A 22794-nucleotide genomic window follows, 5' to 3' on the forward strand; every position below is an offset into this window, starting at 1 on the left:
TTGCTGGCTCAAACGAAAACAGTCTGGCATAAAAATAGGCGGTTATTGTAGTATCATTATATCCTAAACAAAGGTGACAACAATAAAGGAAAATGATTAAATAACAAAGTGTAAACAAGGCATAAATGTAAGTTGCCAACTACCCGATGGGAACTTCTCTTTAACTTCCCCTTTTTGCACACACCCTCATCGATTAGCTGGGGTCCATATCCTGGACGTTATACGGTACGTGGGTTGAGTTTGTTATTGGTTCTCTTCCTTTCCAGGAGTTTTCCTCTCTCCTCAAAATTCAATCAATCTCAAGAATGTTGTGTGTTACCCTTGAAAAACAAAATTAAAAATCAGCAAAAAGCAAACAGGAACTTCATGCTAACCGCATGCAATGAACTGGAAATATACAATAAGTAAAGATTAATCACCGACTGAACGTTTTTGCCTTTTCTTCGCATGCAGTGAACTGGAGTTCTTCAATAAGTAAAAAATAGTCACCGACTGAAAGTTATTGCCACTTTTTCGTTGTCTTTTTTTGTGATTCGGGATGGTCCAAAATGGTTCGTGTTCGCGGTTTTCTTAACACCACCAAATGAACCTCTCCCAAAACTTCACGTACATGTGATAACCGGATGGAAGTCTAACTAAGCTGTGTAGGTGTACGTGCCTAGCGAATGACTAAGTTAACGGTTCTTTAAAAGCAATACAAATCAACACTCACTGTCCAGCAATTTCTAACACGACGTCACTATCACTGCGGGGTTGATTTTGCTACAAATGGTTACATAGTTTTGACTCGGGATTCCGTAGATTTTTAACGCGTGACATAGTGGAAATTTAATAAAGAACAAATCGTATAAATAAAGGCACTTATTCCTGAAATTTTATAACTTTGATCTCGAACTTAAATAGCCGATCACAGAGTTGACGAAATGGATTTAGCACGTATCTTTCTTGTAAGTGAAATTGGTCAGGTCATGACCTAATTGTCTTTTTAACCATTTTCATTCATTTAATTGATGTGTAAAGCTTTTTTTTATACTCGAACAATTTATGAGTATTGCTCAAGTCAGTTTCCACATGTATTTTATTTTCTGTATGGAACAAGGGTTTACTTAAGAAAATTTTATTTTTCTGTATGGAGCAACTGTTTTCGTTATATGAAAACTGCATTTCCCCTGACGCTAGAATTTTCCATCTCGTCCATTTTCTTTGTAAAGTACCAAAGCAGGGGTTTCAAGGTTATTCAGGAAGATTTTGATACCGGTTGTATTTTAATAGATTAGAAAAAAAGTAGGAACAAGTTAGATGGCAATTCACATCGGTAAGTGCAAACCGTGATGTAGCTCCTTTAACGTGTCACATCATTTTCTTTATCTGTAGGCCCTGGCGCTATGCTTGTTGGTCCGTGTAGAATATGCATCATCACGTTTTCCCGTCACTCTTCAATCACATTACAGAGTGAAAGATGAAACGTGCAGCGGAGGGAATCTCCTAAAGATTCACATAGATCCACAGTGTAGAGTTTCCAACGGACTGTGTGATGTAAGATGTAATGGGGCCTCTACCAAAGATGTTAGAACAAGTAAGAAGGGTTGCAGTGCTACTTTGATCCAATTATATTACAGGCGAGGAAATTACTGGATAGATTGCTTGCTTAGGACGAGTTCTTAGCAAATAATGAAAAATTACAACATGACTGAACTGACTAAATTGAACAAACATTCACAAGAGATAGAGGCCCAATCATTGCACTGGATTGTCGATGCATGGGTTGTTTAAAATCGGTTATAACGATTGTCTAACAGAAATTTTTAAAAACGCAGTCCTCACTAAAACATTTTCGAAGCGATCCACTTTCGAGGGTTGTTTCGTTACGAAAACGTATCAAAAGTTTCGTTTTCACGCTTGTACCATTTTCGCAACGTTTTATCCGTCCGTCCAAACTAAAACGGACAGAAACGCTGATACGCCATGAGAAAACGCTAGAAACCGTTATTTCCGCTCGCGCGACTTGACGTCCGCGTATTGGAAAAGCCTCCTTTTTCGTTGTCCACACTGACTAGACAGAACACCACGATAAAAAGGGCCCGGGTGCTTTTTCTCTCTTATTTGTTAGAAAAAACAATTAATGTTTGTGATAGAGAGTTTTGAAAGGCTTTCAACACGTTTTCGCTAATGGTGTATTTTATGTCTCAAAGGATTTAAGATAAAGAAAATAGGAGGAAAGAAGTGTATTCAGTTCACTGATACACAAGACGGTAGTAAATATGCGCTGAAAGTCACCAACGGAACAAATGTCGCATTTGAGGTGAGTTGAAAAACATAAAAATCAATTACTTACTTCTTATATTGATAGGCGCCAGCCGTTATTAAATCATGGCTCGCGCAATCATTCTTATGTATACTAATTAAATGTTACAAGCACACCTTTTTTTCGCCTCTTTAGAGACTTGAACGACTTCAGTTTGAATCAGAGACGAAATATACATAGAAAAATGATACTTCGAGACCCATCTTAAAGTGTCCCAAGCTTTTAGAGCGAAAATCACTGTTAGGCACAGTCAGTGTAGTCTGTGGTTGCACGCTTGTAGAACGCGCGCGTACGTGGCGTGTTTGTGGCCTAACGTTTACAAAACGAAGAATGCACATACAAATATCATATATGGAATTTGGATATAGGGTATATGGTAGCTAACTGTGAGTAGGTTAAATTCGTGTTGGCGTACAAAACAGAGCTGTATTTTAAATTCCATATGTACTCAAGATCTGAGTAGTCTTCCAGCAAATTTGGTTAAATATAAACATCATGCATGTTTGTGGCGTGCAAAGAATACGCCATCACGATCTGCCTTTTGCTATATATCTGCGGGGTGGTTTTGGTCCCAGTCGTGTCATCACGATCCGTCAAAATATTCAAAAGTTATTTCCAGCTTTTAGCTTGGTAAGACTTCCAGACTCCTCACGCCCCTCAGGTCGGGTGTATATATATGTATTGTACATGGGTGGCACTTGTGACGATGTTTGTTATAGAATGATCATATAGGGATAAAAGGTGTTAGGCAAACATCACTGATTTTTACTGGCTAGTTGGCCGGAGAAAAGGGGTTTATTTTTAATTACCTTTTCCTGTAGGAACATACTCTTAACTCGCCACCTCCATTAGAGATAATGCTCGAAATTTAACCGTTATCCGCTCAGTTTAAGTTAACAACTACTAGGGTACGTGCTTTCTTGCCCGCATACACAACACAATAAATACTCAGTAATAACTTCATTTGGAAGGTTTTGATCTATTTGTTAAATCGCTGTTTTGTTTTGTTTTCTTGTATTTACAGAAACGGCCATGCGACAACACAGTTACTGATGAATTCCGGTTTGAAGAGGAACTGAAAAATGACGCGGGAAAGAGACTGTACATATACAAACACACAGTTAATAGTAACACTATGTGCTTAGGGGTATCTAGCAACTGTAACGATAAAACTATATCTTTAATCAGCTCTAACAGTAACGACAGGCGATGTTTCTTCGTTAAAAGACGACATTGAGCCCTTGGAATTTTTTGTATCTACAATTATGTAAACATAATAAAAAAGTTAAACAGTTGTGATAAATTTGTATACTCCGTGTTTGTTGTTTTGTTTCATTTTTTGTTCATTTGTACATTTTTTTCCCCTTTAAAAATTACATTTCGCGCAGCACTTGAATGAATTCAAATGAGTCCTTTTATTAAGTAAAGAAACCTAAAATTTGGTTTTTCGACCTCGGCTGCAACATTCGACCCATTTTGGCCTTCTAATGACAAAAAGTTATGTTAATTCCATTTTAACCAAACTTAATTACCTTAATCCAAGGACCTGTAATTAATCTGTCTATTTTTCTAGAACTTCTTATTCACCCACTCTTGAGCCCCGGTCAAACGATCGTAACATTTCAACGTAACATATCGCAACATTGTTAGGGCGCAACATGTTGCGCACGTTTGGCCACAATGTTGCGACGTGTTGCGACATGTTGGATGTTGTTGGCTCAAGTTTGAAAATGGTCAAATTTGAGCTAACAACACCTAACTTGTCGCGACATGTTGTGCCTAACAATTTTGCGCTGTTGCTGCAACATAGGATTAAGGACCTATATTGACTTCTTTCAAGAAGATATGTGAGACTAAATCTGCTTAAACATGTCTTTCTTCCCAAGGTTAAAAAGTTATTTGAACCTGAGTAAAAGTTGGCTTAAGAATTTTAACAGTCTGAACCAATAACTAAAAGCGATGTCAGTTACAAAGTGACTCCTTAATTTGAATTTAGTCTTAGGTAATCATTACTTAGCACATTGTTGAATGAATCAACTTTACAAATAGCAAGGATAAACACTATACAATAAAACACTTGACTTTAGAGAATTGAGAACTTTTAAGAGTTTAGAAGTGGGTTGATGGCAATATTTCCGTACTGAGCCACACCCTGATTACCATAGTAACAAACTCTGACTGAGCACTCTCTAAGGTTACATAAAGCCATTTCGTCTCATCTTAAATTCCTTCTCTCGTCAAATAGCACCTTGATCAGTCGGGCACGTATAGCCAACCCAGTCTTTCAGACCTATTGGTGCCTCCACCGCCGAGTGAGTTCCCATGTTCACTCATACATCGCTGTCAAATTCTCTTGAACACCGGCTTAATTAATAAGTGGATTTTGTTGTACATCAGTAGTTAGCGAATGTCCTTCAGAGGAGTGAGAGAAGAATTAAACTGAAATCACCTTCGTTCAGTTCATTCAGTAATTTTGCAAATTGCAAAATGAGTCGGCGCAAAGACCACGCACTCTATTTATGATCCTCTTAACAACAACGCCTAATGTTTTTCTTAAGTATTCAATATTTTTTGGTCAACCGCCCTTAAAATGCGAGAATCTCAGCGGTGCCGGTTAAACGTACCTACATTTGACAGTACTGAGATAGGAAATAAAAGGGCTATAAGGTCAGAGTAGACATTTTTAGACATTTTTGTTTATTTTTATCAACTAACAGTGCTTAACTTCAAATTGGATTATATCCACAAAACCCTGGCGGCAAATCAAAGAAATACGATTTCCGAGCATTGCAAATAACACTAATTCACACAAATCGATATAACGTGAAAAGTCGGGTCTTTGTTTTTCAGGTTTAACCTGATGCAATCCGTTTTAACCTTATACAATTTTGTCCACCCATGCCTATTTTTTGCTTCCCAGTGTTTCTTTTGGGTTCTTCTACAGTTTTAAGCCGTTACTGTGATGTTTCGGTTAATTTCATGACCATTTGGTAAGAACTAGAATTGCCTTAATTTGGATGACGTTCGCTGACGGACCACGTAGAACCGCCATCACAAAAGATGGCTCACGCTTGTTGAATGACATGCACTGTTTGCCATAGCCGAGTCAAGACACATTTTTTCATCTGCACTCGGGTGACAACACAACCTGTGGTCTACCGATAACTGAAAGAGATGTTAACGGCCATTCAATTCACTAAATTATTTACGCTTCGATTCGGTTGGCAACTGGTAATTCTCGTCTGCTGCATTTTGGGAAAATAAGAGAGAACAGCTACAGCTAAAAATAAAACCACTGAACAACGACTCTCATACAACGACAGTTACATATTTCTTGAAATGCACGACCATTGTGCGGTTACCGAAGGGTTAGCTTTTAATAATGCAAAACTAATATGACATTGACCGAGTTCCTAACCGATAGAGGCAAAAGTCCGTTAAAATCGAGTTTCGTTGAGTTTAGTTTAACAGTTTTTCCTCATATCACGTTAGATTGCTTTGCTCCAGGCAAATAGATGTACGCCCACGTGACTATAGGATATATGAAGCTCCCAAGTTCCGTTGTCGAGACTCCATTGTCCAAAAAGAGAGCAGTAATTTAACGCATTTACAAAAACAGAATGATAAATGGCTTAACCCAGTTCTCGTTAAAGTAATTTTTTTTTTGTTGATCAGTAAACTCAAGACCTTTTTTTCTGTTTCGTGCAGTTCTAAGTTGCCGCTATTGGAAATCCTATTATCTTTAAAGTATTGTTTCCGTTTCTACTTAAAACGCAAGACGTGAGTTCTGTCTCGTTGTGAGGTCCTGATTAAACTTACCACAATTTTAAAAGTTGCCTAATCCTCAAAAGATCTCAAATATAAGCCTCACAAGTCTTAGATAATTTTTGCAATAAACTTCATGAATAATGTGACAGGTTTTTTTGCTTGGCACGGGAATTTGTCAAAATCAGATTGACGTAACTGCTGAACTGAGGAACGTTAGCATATGTCTACACAGATCCTTTGTTTTTTCCGGCCTGCTGAAATAGCACCGTTATCATTGATTCAAAAGTTCATTTCATTTACGTCCAGTATTTCCGGGCATCGGTCTTTGAAAACGTCCGTGAGAGATTGTGTTAGGGTTTATTGTATCCGTAGTATCACTCATGGGTGGAAACCATTTCCATTTTAAGTTTCCGTACTTTAAAATCGGATGAAGGCTGCCTGTTAGCACGTACCTGCCTAAACAAAGTGTCATAGGATGATGCGAAATTGTTGATCCATTGCACAGATTAAAAGGTGGGCAAACTGAGTCGAAATGGGAGCATGTTGAGAGCAATGGTATAATGAAACATATCGTGATAACTCGTCGATTATCGGTCCCACTATGATCAAAAGGAAGTGACTTTACGGAAATGATGCCGTCATACCGCTCCTAGTTCTTGATTTCAAAAGATCAAAAGCTGTGATCGATTATTTCAGCTCGTTATTGTGTTACGGCTTATTGATTCATATTACTGCATATTACAATTAAATTTTACTTGACCTTTTCGTTTGAGCACGTACGCACATTATTAAACAAATTATATTCAGGGTGGCATTGAACCTACATTCTACAAGTTTTATCCATTTGTTCAAAATTCAGCACTTTTGTGTCAGACTTTGTTGGGCAAACAATAGTATTTATTATCGTCCAAACGTCAAACGACGAAAAGCAGCCAAGAAAAAAATCAAAAATCTAAACTAATCTTATTTTCGTTTATTTCGTTTAATACACGGTTCGAATTTAAATTAGTTTACCTAGGTGTGAAAGATTGAAGAAAGATGTCAGCTATGAAAACAGTTTTGAACAAATGGATCCCGTATGACTTGAACATCTGCATTTGATAATTGTGCTGGAGACAAGATGACTTCAAAACGTCATGTATCAGCATTTATATTTCTTTTATAAGGTTTTTTCTTTATATCTTCCTTAATCAGTCAATCCGTGCATATTTATTATTGTAATTGGACGCCAGTTATATTCGGTTACGTAACGTTAAATATTGTCGTGTACATTTTGTATCCATTGTTTCTGAAAAGCGTCTTCAGCAGTTATTTTTTTAGTTGTCGTTGTCAGTGTGTTTTAGTCTTCTTAGTAGCCACACGAATTTTGTAAGTTTCGTTAGCGTTCCGTTATTTTTCGCTTGCTTTACTTATATTTTGTTTTGTTTCTTGTTCCGCATGTTTAGCTTATTTTTATTTGTTTCAGCGAATCACTGGTTAAGGTGCGAATAAACCAGGTGTGTGGAACTCGACTACAACCAGTGGGCACTCCGTCGGACGAGGTCAATAGATTCGAACACTGTAGAGGTTAATTGGATGCAGCTCTTGCTGTGGATAAACAGTTCAATTTGAGATTTACAGGTGCGAAATGGCCTCAGTTCTGGGAGACGAACTGTGCCTCGTGTATGGTTGACGAGAGCTCGCAACTGGCCTTCCTAGCTCTTTTTGCCTCTGCTGCCAGGGTGAGGTGTTATTCTTCAAGTAGGAGTACCTTGCTCTTGCATCGCTGCTCCCAAGGTCTCTGTCACTAACCGGTACTTTCCACGTCGCTCTGTTCAAGCCGGTGGACTTCATGAAAATGTAAGCATTGGCTTCTTTTCAACAATTTAGTGACGTAGAAATTAGAAGGTAGCAGCTCTACCGTTGGAAGACAAGGATAATTTAGAGAACTTGCAGTTCCTTACTAAAACAGCGACAGCAGCGCCATTGCTGTTCTGTAATGTACCACGACGCATGCGTTTGCTATTGACGCACCCGGGTTCAGCGCGCTGATGGCCCTCGGGATGACGTAAGCGTTAGGGTCTTATTCCGTCATCAAAACTTCGCCGACTAATGTTCAGTACACAAGGGAAAACTAGTGCGGATGTGTACAAAGGAGACATGACACCTACGTTTTACAGAGCATTGCTTCATTTGAAACGAACGGGAATGGAAGCGAATTTCCAAATCAGGCCAATAGAAAATGATTATAAAAATTCTTGTTTTTCGGCCATTTCAATTTCGGGACATAGAAAAAACAAGCAGCGGTTACAAACATAGCAAACAGGTTTCGCATGGCATATTAAAGTTGACGTTTCGTATGCTACAACCATATATACATCTTCAGAAGTGACGGTTACAAAATATGACAAGATTTTAAAAGACTAAAACTAAAGCGAGGTATTGGTAACTAGCTAGACAACAATGAACAAAAGAAACTACATCCGGTGTGAATCAATAAAGAAAGAGTTTTTCAATACCGACGTTTTCATAGGGCGGGTTTTAAGTCCCGTATTAACAATGTTTCCTTGATAAATGTGGGAGTGAGGTACGTAACGGAAAAACAGACAAGCTGAAGCAGGCAGGCATTTCTGACCGCTCAGAAGCATTTAGTCGGTTTCAAACGTTCGTTGTCACCCATATTCAGAAGTGGATGATATAGCTGGAGAGAGAGAGCAAATTAAATGGATTTACCACGCAATTGCAATTTTCTCGTAAGTAAATGTAAATTTTGTATTATGTCAACGCTAAACCTTTAAAGTAGCCGGTTGCTAAAAACACTTCGTCATATGTTGCTTTTGAAATGTTTAAAGAGTTAACTTATTTTAATTTTGCAATAAGTTTTGTTAAGCTCTAGCTTGTACAAAATTGGACTCACATCTAAAAAAAAACTTGATAGTTTTACTCAAGCAAAGTAGGAAAAAACTAATGAGGAGTAAGGATGGCTTAGATTGGGAGGTACTAAGGAGCTTAAGAAAACCACTCCGGCAATGGCAACGGCAACGCCGGGCAACGTCGCTAAACGAAAGGGTTTAATGGGGATAACAATGGCTGTGCACGTGCGTTATAATTCTTGGTACATTTCTTTGCCGTCCTCTGCAAAACAACAACGTGAAATGACCAAATTCTGCGTTGTCTGGAGGACGTGAACCACGACGACTATTTTTTTAACTTTTATTTCAAATTTATCGCTGTGTCCTAGATTCAGTTTAGTGATAGCTTGACAGTGATAAACAAATTAAATGACTCTAGGGTATCGCAAGATTCGTAGGTAAAATATAAATTCATTTTTTAATCAACGTTGTCCTCGGCGTCGCCGTCGTGGTTTTTTAAGCTCCCTACTGAGACAGATAACGAAGGTCCACGAAGGTAGAATAAATCAAAGCAAAGTGTTTTAAAATCGGCACCAGCAATGCCTTCAGTGCAATTACCATTTCATGTACTTCACTGCATACCTTTACTGAGCAAACTTTCGCACGTTGCGGACGCGCACGTTCGGTTCTGATGGCATGGATAATTTTGGGCTAAATTTGATAGGGAGAAAAAAATCGTTCGTCACAGTTTCATCTTTCAGAGTAGCTTACAGATCGAAACATGATGCTTATACCCCGAAATAGAGAAGTGTTTAAAACTAAGAGACTTAAACTGTTGATAAATCGATTAGTATGCTTACAATTAGTACTTTACAAATTTTATTATCACGATAAAAATTCATCACTTAATCATTCTTCCCAAGCCTAAGGAAGCTCCAAATCTGCAGGGAACTGTATTGGAATCCAAACCTTCCAGCAAACTTTCTTAAAGAAAACCGACAAGAACGTCCTTTAAGCTTCTTTTTTTTCTGCTATGTATCTCGGTTTAATTTTTCGACTGGATTCTGTATCCCACTTTTCGGTCCAAAATTATGCCTGCAGTGGAAACCTCAAGAGCACATGTACATGTCTTGAGAAAGAAGGGATAATTAATTCGAAAATTAAGTGCTTCACCTGTGACATATGCCTACTTCCTACTTAGCTTGAGGTCATTCTTTTCAAGGAGCACTTTCCGTTAAAAAGTTAATCTAATTTAAATTGTATTTTTACTGGTCTTAACAACAAGAAACGTCAGTGTAATTGCGCTTACTTTTCCTCGGGTCGCATCATTAATAAATTTATGCAAAAATAAAGCCAAATAGCACAATCTTTGCGATGAACACCAAAATGGTCTCTTTCACTCAGAAAACGGAAACAGTAATAATGCCATTAAAATTTTCTTCATAAAGGCCCCCCTAATATTTTTTCTGATTGCAACAGTGATGCTGTATACAAGAATGATTAGGGTGTGATGTGGCCGAGACGCGAATTACAAACGAAAAAGTGGAAACAAAACAAAGATTTAAAGACGTCTTTTCTGCTGCAAAGAATTTTTTTTTACAAATTGAAGAAAAACACAAAACTGACAAGAAAGATAGTAAGCACGTAAAAAGAATTTAAGTCCGAGGGACTATACGAACTAAACCTGAAAGAAAGTGGATGACCATTTTTTCATGACGAGGCATCTACAGAGAAATTTTTTTCCTTGTTAAACGTCAAGTATGGTCAGCTCTTCTTCTTAAAATCAACAAAAACAACAACATCCAAATCGTTTCTATTACCCTAGCCTTTAATAAATTATTCACTCTTTCTATTACATAGATATAATTTTAAGAAACAAGGGTGCTCCAACCCGAAAGAGCCATTTGGTCAAAAATGCTAGGTTGTCAATTTGTTGGAAGTTAATTATACGGTTTGACAATCAGGAGACCACAAGACATTTCTTTGCATTTTCTACTAATTAATATGAGGATATTGTGGGATAATCCTATAAAATTGTCAAGTGATATTGACTCGTGTAATGCCGCCATTTAAAAACCCAAATCAATCTCAAGTACTTGAAATAACGCGATTTTAACTCCTCGCCTACGCACTCTTTAACCTTTCTGCCCGGATGAAATAGTACCCAATCCTTCGCGCAAAACCATTCCTATGAAAAATGTGTTTCCACTACAGGTTCTTTTTTCATATGAAATGTTTTGAAAGATGACTCGCTTTCAAACAGAGGCACGAGGTAACTCGGAAATGGCCTACTGTTTGGCTCCTATGGCAAACTTGTTGTCAAAGTGCGTTTTACGCGCATTCGGTGTTTGTAAGCTAAAAATTTTGATTACTTTTAATAGAATTTGGAATTTATGTAAAGGTTATGACTATGTACGCTCATTCTTGACCTTGGTGTATAAATAAATGAACAATTATTCTTGTCACAAGGTCTGAAAAATTTTTTGTAAACGAAGCTTTCGACTGTATCGCACAGTCTTCATTAGCTGATGAAGACTGTGCGATACAGTCGAAAGCTTCGTTTACAAACATTTTTCAGACCTTGTGACAAGAATAATTGTTCGTTTATGTAAAGGTTGTTCTAATTTCTTATATTCGTACACTGCATATTTTCCGGAATTTCGGATCGGTTTTTTGTTCGTCTCCCTTATTCAAGTAATGCGTGAAATTCAAGATGGTGCATCCGAGATAGCAGACGTTTTGAAATGTGTGACGTCATTTTGGAGCTTTGGGACATCCTTACTGACACGTGATTATCACTTAAGTAAAGAGTTTTTTTAAAAAATACTTTGCACATAATCAGATGAGTTTGATTAGCACCGATTTAATGGTTTTGGAGGTACATTGGGAAAAGTTCCCGCCTACCTAGGTGGAGAAGAGTTTTAAATGTTCTACGTCCACAGTTAATGCTACATTCACGAGTCTGAAGAATAACGCCCGACAAAATTTTTCGTTTTCCGGTCGCGCGAGCAAATCAGTCTGTCAAACTTAGACAATAAAGTCTTTGATACATTGCCTAATGCTATTTCTCAGGTATCTGACAGCATATCTAATTCAGCCCTCAGAGCGAAATCTTCGAGCGCCTTTCACGGTGATAGTGGTAACGACGCACAATGGCAGGCACAAGGAAGACTATAACCAAGACTCGTGTAACATTATTCATTTCTTATAAGCACAAAAGTTAAATACTAGTTGAAGAACTGATGTATAACTTTTCAACTGAAAAGACAGTCAAGTAACAGCATGTCGAAAGACTTTGTCTATATTTATTTTTGTCTACATTCCTTTTATTATTTTGTTATTCTTACTGACTGAGCAACCAAGATAATCGAGTCGTTATTTCCGGAAGAGGCCGCGGTTACATGTTCTGTATAACATAAATCAAGAATTGAGCAGATTTGCACAAAAGCTCTTCGGGCATAAACTGACTGTTAATGTTTCGCAATTTAGATTAACTAATATGAAACGAAGTTCCAAGCTTATGATGCACTCCCTCCTGTGAAACCATTGTCTTTTGTTTCGTTAGAATTTCCTTGTCCTTGGCATGACCCATTGCACTTCTACCAGCTGCCGATATAGAAATTACAAAACAGTCCAAAGAAATATTCAACGAGGTATTAAAAACAGATAAAGCCAAGTGTATTAGGAAAGAATCAAGTTTCTGAAAAGCGTCCAAGGTAATTAGTCTTATTAAATTCTCAACCTCGGATAATGCAATTCTAGCTTTCTGATTAGTTCACTGGATCTCGGTTACCAGCCATTATACCTGCGTTTGACCTTATATGGAAATGATTGTAGCAAATTTCGCTTGGCATAAAAGAAATATTCAACAAGGTATTGAAAACAGATAAAGCCGAGTGTATTAGAAAAGAATCAAGTTTCTGTAAAGCGTCCAAGCTAATTGAGTCTTATTAAATTCTCAACCTCGGATAATGCAATTCTAGCTTTCTGATTGGTTCACTAGATCTCGGTTACCAGCCAGTGTAACTGCGTTTGACCTTATATGGAAATGAATGCAGCAAATGTCGCTCGGCATACAATTTTTCGCGGAAAGCCAAGTTTAGTCGACAAAAATAATGGATGAAAAAAGCAGATGCGGTGAGCTATCCACGGACCGGAAGAAATACAAGAAATTATGGACAAGGTCGTCCCAGAAACAACAAGAGAAGCCACAAAGTTCGGGATGAGATTATTTAACGGTGCGTATCCGTTCAAAGTTTCCCTTAAAAGTTGAAAAAATTTCAAATATGTCTGTTGAGATTTTACGCATTCGTGGAGGTTACGTAACAACAACAATATTTACCTTAACGTTACAGAATGGCGTGCTAGTCCTGGTGGCACCACATTTTCGAAACCAATAGAAGAAATGTCAAAAGAAGAACTGAATATTTGTTTGAAGTGTTTTTACACGTCTGCGAGGAAGAAAGATGGCACGTATAACAAAAGTTCATCCACGAAATCCATAAGAGCCGCCATTGATCGTTTCCATCGCTCGCCACCACAAAACAAACCGTTTTATTATCTCTGACCCGGCTTTTACTGAAGCAAATAAAGTTTTTGACGCTTTCGTGAAAGACCGAGGGAAAACGGGAAAAATAGCTGTCGTCGTCCAAAAAAAAGGCAATCTCGAAAGAGCAGGTGAAGAAACTATTTGTGAGCGGCGAACTCGGTCCGGCCGACAGCTTGAATCCGCTCAGTTACAGAGGACCGCTCGCATGGTCCTAACTCGGCCTCTTTTTAGGAAGGCGGGGACGTGAAAACCAGCGACAGCTGACACTGGCAATTCTTTCTCTACGAAAAACTCCACAAGGGGTTGAATGCTACGAACTGAACAGAAGTCAGCCTGGTTCCTTTCCGCCAAAAAAAATCACCAGGGCGGCCTCGCAGACGCTGAAGATAAATCGAATGCAAGATATTTTCCGTACCGGGATCTGAAAGATGTCCAGTAAATACGCTCAAGAACTACTTAGGCCATCTCAATCCAACGTCGGGTGCTCTGTTTCAGAGACCAAGAGATAGTCAAAGCAAGAAAGACGACAAAATCTGGTTTTGCACCGCAGCTTTTGGTACAACTACGCACGGCAATTTGGTGAAAGAGGTGACAAAGGGAGCAGGTGTAGAGCCACATCTCACAAACCACTGCCTCAGAGCTACATCTGTCACAGTGCTCTCCGACCATAATTGCGAGACGAGGCACATCAAGTCCATAACGGGACACAAGTCCGACCAGGCAGTTGAGTCCTACAACGAGCGGCCCTCAATGGAACAACAACAGTAGATGTCACTCGTTCTTAGTGATTTTATTGGAAATTCGTCTCCTAGTAATGCCACTTGGGTGCAGGGGAAAGAAAACGAAATCCAGTAGCAGTGCAGACCAGTCCCAGACGAATTTCCACATCAAAAACCAGGGAAAGCAGTTCTTGTCGAAAACAATTTTTCAACCAGTTCAAAATCCGTTTCACGGCATGGCGATCAGAGAAGCTTCCCCAGTATTTTCACAACTGTAGTGTAGATGTCCACAATTATTACTCTTCCCGATGAGTTTGAACTTGGAACACTTGAGAACACTGCAGTAAGGTTTTTACCCGTACAAAACAGTACCGAGAAGTTTGGATTAGTGTAGTTTCAGTTCAACTGTAATTTCAGTTCAGCTGTAATTTCCCTCGCTTTTGGTTTTTCATTCAACTGTTCGCACGACGGTGCGCCCATCATGTGATCGTGAGATCATGTGGTTTTGGCGCTCGGAAGTCACGTCACTTTCCGGTCGTTTGTTAAACTTAAACAAAATTTAACAAAACCAAAGGTTGGGAATTTACTAAAACAATTATTCCATTCGCGCCTGTTGGATATGAGATTGGTCGTAGGCAACTCGGCGTTTGCTATTTACCATCTCATATCCAACGCGCGCTCATAGAATAATTTTTGATTATCCCACACCCAATTTAAGTCATGTTCATAACGTCTTTATGACAATATAGAATAGAATAACTATTGCATTCAGCTTTAAATGATATCCCAAGATATCAGTTGGCCTCATGCAGATCAGGAGGGAGCTTCAGCAAAGACGACGGCGACCTCGAGGATAACGCCTAGTAAAAACTGAATATATACTTTATCATCGAATTTTGCAGTTCTGTAGATCTGTTCAGTGCACCTGACGGTATCAGAAATTGCTCAAGCTAAATATGCAAGGCCAGCGTTCAATTCCACATGAAAATACAAAAAATTAGCTGTCGTCGTTCGCGTCAGCGAAAATCCGCAGAACTTATCTTTTGACGTTGTTGTTGTTTTTTGCTGAAGAATGTTAAGAAATGTACAAATATTTATAACGCTCGTGCACAGCCATAGCTCTTCTGTTCATCCTTTTGTTTTGTGGCGTTCTCGTTGCCGTTGCCATCCTGGTTTACTTAAGGTCCCTATAAAGTGTTATAAGCCTCCACTTAATTTCGACTGGCAGCTTCTCCAATCCTTGACTATCATGGATGGCTAAGAAAACGTTTTTTTTTTTTTTTTGAGGCATTCTGAAGTTATGGTAAAAGGATTATTCACATCCAAATTAAGACGGAATCCACCAGAAGTTTGAGTAACGAGTGGATAAAAACCTACTTACCAAGATTATTTACATCGTACTGCAAACTTCTGTATGACTGTTTTGAATATCTTTTCAAAAAAATCATTTCCAGCAACACCAAACGTCGAAAACGAATGTTGAACTTGGTATGAAACACTTGAAAGTACTGGTGAAATGAAACCGATGATGAAATTTTGCTTGTGTTTGCACAAGTTCTCTGAACTTTGAAATTCATTTTCTCTCGTTCCCATGGGAAATTGTTTTCGGTGTTATTTCAGGCAATTATTTATGTATTTGCCTTTAAGAAAATGTACAAATGACTGTAAAATACTTTAAATTATTCTGGTAACAGATTTTTGTCTACTAAAACCTGAAATTGCTCGATTTTTCATCGGATGTCGTCTTAAAGTCTTTCGAGATGAGATCTGGAAGGTTCTCTGCTCAGCATTGCGTCAGCATGATCATTTTAATTTCGTTGCCATCACGTTTAAACTTTGACCCTAGCACTAACATTAAACAAATCAATAGGAAAGCTTTGTTCAGTTCACCGGGATATTGGCCTAATTCGATCGTGCGGTCAGCTAACAGACGTAAGCCGCCTACATACACCAATCTAAATGCTTTAGTTCAGTGATCCTTCATGCGGGCAGAAACAGGAAATTAACAACCATAAATCTTCCTTTGACAGGCTTGTCAGGTTTAAGAAATAAAGAATCAAGTTCTAAACCATGTAATGGGCTTTTTAAAGAAACGAATGACGTTCTTACAAGGGCGGCTCTAAACGACACGCATGGGTGTGCGCAAGCCTGCTGCGTTATTCCTGAAATAAAAGTCTTTATTATGACTACGCTAGTTAGAAGAATTTGACTTTATAACAACGTAAACTATTGAAGCCAACTGCAATGGATGTTTAAGAGTGGTTTTAAACTAATTTTCTACCTGAAACCTATAAAACGCAACATTGGTCGAAATTGCACGCTTACCCTTAGATATATCTGCTCTGTATTGTTATATATTTCCGTTTATTAACAGTCTAGAAGACGAAAGACGCTGAAATTTGGACAGTTCATGGCTTGGTAAAGGCTGGTTGAACTGCAGCTGAAAGTCCTAACTGAAACGTACCTTTTCAGCTTTAGTTCTATTTAGAGATAAAAACGGTGTTTTGCTTGTTTCTATAGCGTTGTAGTTAGACAAACTTATAGATCACTTTCATGAAATAAAGACCCGGAAAATCTGTTGGCATTATCAAAATGCCGTCAGCCTCATGTATAGATGCTGAATAGCGCCTGCTATGGTATCCGGCCTGCAAGCTAATTTGACACTGTTATTATCGTGGACAGAAAGACAATATGGCAGCATCCGGTTGAAATGATGGCAAAGTTAATTTTAGAGCAGCGTTTGAATGACTGACTAATGATTAAGTCAGCTTGTCAACGTTATCACTGATTGTGAGGATGAGGAGTTTCATGTGCCAATAATACTCATCTCTAATCTATATAATCAATCCCTTTTCACCTAAGCAACGGCTCCAATGATTCAACCGTTTAAAAAGTCGCATAGCGACGGACAATTGATTTAATATATGAATAAACACAGGGAAATGGTTTTTTTGCACCATCATTTTCTTGCTTCAGTCTACTAATCATGGCGGTTGACGTAATGAGAGCGAACCGGAGGCGTGTGATCGACATTATATTTATCTCGTTTGCTGCTTTGTACTCTCTATCGCTATGGATTATGTATACTAGATTATTTTACAATATGTGGTTTCTAAATTGTTGGAAAATCACGGAACGATCAGCACCCTGAAGGTTAAAGGTTGATAATTTCCAGCGTATCCTACGTCAAGCAGGCTTTAATCTGAAGAGTGGTACAATTGTTATTACGCCCTTTATGCAGATGTGGATATCACGCGTAATGCATAATAGTATAAATATAATAAGCAACTCAGAAACTTTCATGATGATTGACCTTACTACCAATTGCAATTGAAAGAACAGTGAACAGAATGGATTTGTCAAGTATTTTACAAGTACATGTACTTAAAACTAGTTAAGCTGTTGTTTCATTGAATTTTTAGTTGTGTCAGATACACTCTCAGATACAATCATATATATTTTCTTCAACTAACATTTAATTTTTGCAATTATGTCTTCAATTTTCAATTTCTATTTGTTATCCTTAGATTGTAATGTCTTGCCTGCTGGTTTGTGTACAAGTTGGATCGACCTGCTGTCAAACGATACCTATCCGGTCCGAATACAGACGCGACAAGCACTGCAGTGGAGGAAATCTTATTCGGATTGACACTGACCAATGCAAAGTTTCTTCTGGGGTAAGGCGTCAGTGCAAAGCTAAATGCAACGGCTCATCTACAAAAGACCCAAATGCGAGTAAGTAAAAACTGAGAGAAACGTCTTCTGTGCGCGTGTTATGCTTTGTGATTGAGGAATCTAGAGATGATCCGGAGACAGAAACACATGTACAGAGAAAATAGCGAGGAATTACACCTGTAATAGAGAGAAAAAGAACGAAAGATATATCCAAAAAGCTTGAAAGATGCAGAAGGTGATTTATTGCAATACATCCTTGCACGAAAATTATATGTCGATAACCGAACACTGATAATTAAAAGATGTTCAATTTGAATGTCCAATAATCACACTAAGAAAAATGAGAGAACGCAAAAACCAAACAAAAAAATAACTGTCGATAAAGCGCCTTCGAAAAGAAAAGGTTGACTTCCTTAGTGACTTACTCACAGCTACTGAATGACAGTTACCAACGTTGATCTTTTCTGATCGCGGGAGAAATGCACCACAAAACTCAGACACACTTACGAGATCTTCTAATCTCAGTAGGGTCACACCCCTACCCAATATTTTGTATCGGTATAAATCTACTATTGGGCGTTCTATTGGCTGCGCTACTCACTATATACCTTGTTGTAGGTAGTGAGCAGTCTAGCAGTGTGCCGCTGTTAACAAAATGGCGGCCCCTTCTTTGCGCTTTTGAAGTGTCAGAGGAGAAAATCTAGTTGAAGTTTTGAACGAGTAGCAGATTTGTTATGTTGTAGTAATAATTAATTAATTAATTAATAGTATAATATTATTTCAATTATTCCCTCTCGATTTTTATGCGTGATAGTTAACTCGGGCAGCGCCCTCATCAACTATCACGCGCTAGAAATCTCGAGCTCATAATCTACTTGTTGAGTAAAGCAGGGTAACATATTGTCCAGCAACCGTTGAGACATATAGCTACAAATTTAGCTTACGTGTAGCCCAACCGTAGCCTCTGGGACGAAGTGGTACACGAATTATACGGATTACATCGCCTTGCTGACGTAAATTTAATTTTTCACAAATATTTGTATTTTGAAAATTCTAAATGTATTCGCACTGTGTGTGCTTGTATCCAAAAATCTTCAAAAATATCTTAAGCGAGGGAGCTTTAACAGTACACACCGGGTGGAACAAAAGAAATTCTCTATAATAAGATGTCTAGCGGAAAAGGTGTATTATCAGAAGATTATAAAGTGCAACATTCGTCAACAATATAAACAAATAGCCACTTAAATTTAACGATGAGGAAGGAAGTACTTATCATACTGGTCCCTACATTACTTTACTTTCATCGAAAATTTCGAGTATTTGTTCGATACAATAAAAAACGAGTAAGATACATCGGCGCCTAATATGGCAAAACATTACGTCTTGACTTGTTATATTGAAGACTCGACCTACCGAGTCCAATATCAAAATTCTCATTAACCCGACAATATACCTTCAACCGTGACAATACCCCTGGAATGGGTGACGATATCTAATAACCGTACCTTGTTTACAGGATTCTCGTTTGTTAAAATCAGAGGAAGAAAGTGTATACAATTCACTGACGACCGAGATGGTACCAATTATGCACTGAAGGTGATCAATGGGACGAATGTCGCGTTTGAGGTGAGTAATATAAACGACAACTCAACAACAATTCAAAATACAACTTAATGTGCAGTCGACCGACCCTGCGTCGATTTATTGCAAATGCACTTATGTAGAATTTTTAAAGCATTTAAAAACCTTTGTAAAATTATTGTTCATTTATTCATGTTAATGGCTCATAACTGACTAGTCAACTTTCTAGTTATCACATTTCCTAATAAAAGAAGCTTTTGTTTTCAAATTTGTTGAATTAGTATCAATATTTGTTTCATTTGCATTCGATCGCAGGTGCAGCGATGCGACAATACAACGGAAGACAGTTTCCTGTTTAAAGAAGAAAGAGTTAGCAAACTTTATCAATATAAACACACAGATATTAACAGGACTTTGAAACTGGGCGTACCTAAAAACTGCGATGAAAACTTATCCCTTATAAGTACAACCAAAATAGATAGACGATGCTTATTTAGAAAACTGAGAAGAAGAACTTCTAAGAATGGTTAAACAAATTGCCAGGTTTGTTGAAAGAAAAAACTTTTGAAGTGCTGAATAGTTTGTTTAAAACTCAGTTAATATAAGCCAGTCTGTGTTCACCAAATTGTTTCAATCTTGTATCGTACTCTCGTCACAGGCTTCACGCATAGATGAGTTTAGACTCTCATTTTATTGATTAATAAACATAACTGAATAGCCCGGTTACATGTAGTTATCACATTTCCTAATAAAGAAAGCCTTTATTTTCGACTTAATTGAATCTGTATCATTATTTCTTTAATTCGCATTCACAGGTGCAGAGATGCGGCAAAACTGACAGAAGTTAAATAAAATTTAAGACTAAATATCTTCTCTCATTTAAAAAGTAAAGAGTTCTTAACCTTGTAATAAACTTACTGGTTTAAACCAAGGACATGAATACAATCTTAAAGAGATTTGTTTACATTGCAAGCGTGGCTGTATGGAAGTCCTGCTCGCTGTTATAATCTTTGTCTCAGTGTAGTTCGTATGTAGAGAAGTAGTTTTTCAAAAGATTGTTCAAGAGTTTTCCGAAGGCCACACGAACTTTCCGCACATTAGCAAAACATTCCTTAAGATTTCCGAAGATTGCCAAAGAGAAGAAGATGAAGTTGTTTCAATCATACACCAACAAATTTAAGTACAGTTAAAGGGTCAAACCTGACATCAAACTTTACGTCATCGATATCATCACAGTAAAATTATTGTCATATTAGACGTGTTCAGTTACGACTTCAGTCCCAGGGATGGAAATCCTTGTAAAACACCGCAGTTTATAGAGCGGTTATGTAGTGTCCCAAACCAATCCCGTGTGAGTTTAAGATGATTTCCGCAGAACGTTCGAGCAACAACGGCAAAAATTAAGTTACTAAAAAAACCTCATGGCATGATAATATTTAAAATACGGTTAAGAAGAACTTATCGAGAGAGAAAATTGAACTAGAAGTTATTCATATTTCAATTAAAACAGACGTTTCGCGTTAGTTAAAAACACAATAACACACCCTTTTAGCATTCTTACGAGGTTTGACTTTAACATTCCCGGGAATGCTTGGGAAATTAATCGCGGGGTCACATAGAGAAATGAACTGAAGTGAGTTGTTTTAAATAGTATTTCAAAAGCTACCGAGCTATGAGTACATTTTTAGTAAATAATTTTTGCACTTATTGCTCGAGCTTTGAACGGAATCGTTCTTAACCCTTTTTTAAAGCAAACACTTTGTTTTGTTCCGAATAATTTGAATGGTTATTGGCCACATGAGTGAAAATACTCTATTTCTCGTTGAAAGTGACTCCAACAGTACAGTGGAGTCAACTTTGGAATTAATTTCTCTTTTAATCAAAATTGCCAAGCAAGACTTATCACTGTTATAGCTTGAAAACCATTCATGGCAGAGCAAAGTTTTAACCTTTACAAGTAAAATGAGGTAGAATATAAAATGATCACATGTTTCCGTCAGTATCTTCTGCGGATGATAAATGGCTCATCAGTGTTGTGTCAGAGTAATTACAGGGTCATGATCTGCAGGCCATTTTGATACTTGGTTACCATATCAAAAGAGAAAGTGTGCCAATATCCAGTTGTATTGATCGCAAAGTGTATTCTATAGCGAAGCGTATGAATGATTTGGTCAGCTTGTGGGAAAATGATAATAGTAGACAAGCTTCGCCTTCAATGAATTCGAACTAATCATTATCTTCAAACTTGTTCATGATCCGTCTCTTTCGAGATAAATTTGACAATTGAAAAGCTAGTTACATTTTATTTCAAAGCAACCGTTTTTGCGTGGTAGTACCGGATTATTGTTTTAAAAGTCGCTTAGCGACAGACAGTTTATCTACAGTGGAATCCAGATTTCTGGAACCCTCGATTTTTCGAACCCCTGATAGCCTGAACTGTCAGTGATCTTCCGCCATTGCAGGCTAATCCCTGATAACTCGAACTAAGAGTCGTTTCTCTCTGCTGAGTCGAACACTGAATTTTCTAGAAATGCAGCAGCTCTCGTAAGCTTGTAATTCTCTTCATTGTTAGCAACTGGTATTGTTTTAGGGCTAGGGGCATTGTTTCTGTTTTTTGCTCTATTGTTCTCCCAGAGAGTATCAAGCCATTCATGTGAGACCTCACGTGAGCTGCCACATCACCCGAATTTTCACCTGATTCCTGAAACTACCCGACTTTTCAAACCAATGTTCGTTTCCTTTGGAGGTTCAAGACACCTTTACGGATAACACCGTTACTTCATTTGCTTACTTATATTTCAGTTCCTCGTGGATTGTGCATACTATTATGTAACTTCATCTTTCACGCAGACATCTCAATTGTTGGAACATCGTTAAACGCTCAGAGGTTGTCTTATACTGTACTTCTAAGGTAGTCTTACTGATTTCTAGTGTCTTCCATGCCGTCAAACTGGTCTTGTATGTACGTGGGCGCAGATGTGTTTCAAATGCGTCAGCACAAATTAGGTAAAAGTCACGAATGGTATAAATGTGGTATACTACCCGGAACATTTCACAATGATTAACCTTGTTCCTAAATGCCATGAAATCAAAAGAGCAGTGGACAAAATGGATTTATCAAACATTTTCCAGGTATGCTATTACTTCACTGACCTTTTAATTGTAATAAATATTACACTATGATTTCTTCAAATGATATTTTATTTTTGTAATAGTTTCAACTTTCATAATTAGTTTTAATTTTACCCTCAGATTGTAATTGCGTACTTTTTGGCTTACATGGAAGTAGGATTAAACTGGCGTTTGTCGACTCCTATGCTACGGAGCATCCGCTCGCATTTCAGACACCACGAGCACTGCAGTGGA

General features: G+C 37.9%; 3 protein-coding genes and 1 pseudogene across 3 annotated transcripts in view; all 4 read left to right on the forward strand.

Moving 5' to 3' along the window:
* The first annotated feature begins 879 nt into the window (after positions 1 to 879).
* On the forward strand, positions 880 to 3617 carry LOC149115828 (uncharacterized). Its single transcript, XM_089285222.1, has 4 exons — positions 880 to 947; positions 1375 to 1576; positions 2193 to 2302; positions 3330 to 3617. The coding sequence occupies exons 1-4, from the start codon at positions 924 to 926 to the stop codon at positions 3540 to 3542; spliced, it is 549 nt and encodes a 182-aa protein (XP_089141348.1). The 5' UTR covers positions 880 to 923; the 3' UTR covers positions 3543 to 3617.
* Positions 3618 to 13078: 9461 nt separating this feature from the next.
* Positions 13079 to 14700, forward strand: LOC149115829 (uncharacterized; annotated as a pseudogene).
* Positions 14701 to 17129: 2429 nt separating this feature from the next.
* LOC110041848 (uncharacterized) lies at positions 17130 to 20294 on the forward strand. The gene is made up of 4 exons (XM_089283860.1): positions 17130 to 17546; positions 17700 to 17907; positions 19364 to 19473; positions 19744 to 20294. The coding sequence occupies exons 1-4, from the start codon at positions 17523 to 17525 to the stop codon at positions 19957 to 19959; spliced, it is 558 nt and encodes a 185-aa protein (XP_089139986.1). The 5' UTR covers positions 17130 to 17522; the 3' UTR covers positions 19960 to 20294.
* Positions 20295 to 22615: 2321 nt separating this feature from the next.
* The window catches only part of LOC149115830 (uncharacterized), a 10288-nt gene continuing 10109 nt past the window's right edge, over positions 22616 to 22794 (forward strand). Inside the window, exon 1 of the mRNA XM_089285225.1 lies at positions 22616 to 22794. This exon is cut by the window's right edge and continues 106 nt beyond it. Coding sequence (XP_089141351.1) covers positions 22708 to 22794 — 87 coding nt within the window. The 5' untranslated portion in view covers positions 22616 to 22707.

This window comes from Orbicella faveolata, unplaced genomic scaffold (assembly GCF_042242905.1).
Source record: "Orbicella faveolata isolate gen_17 unplaced genomic scaffold, um_ofav_v1 contig_13, whole genome shotgun sequence".
NCBI classification, from domain to species: Eukaryota; Metazoa; Cnidaria; class Anthozoa; order Scleractinia; family Merulinidae; genus Orbicella; species Orbicella faveolata.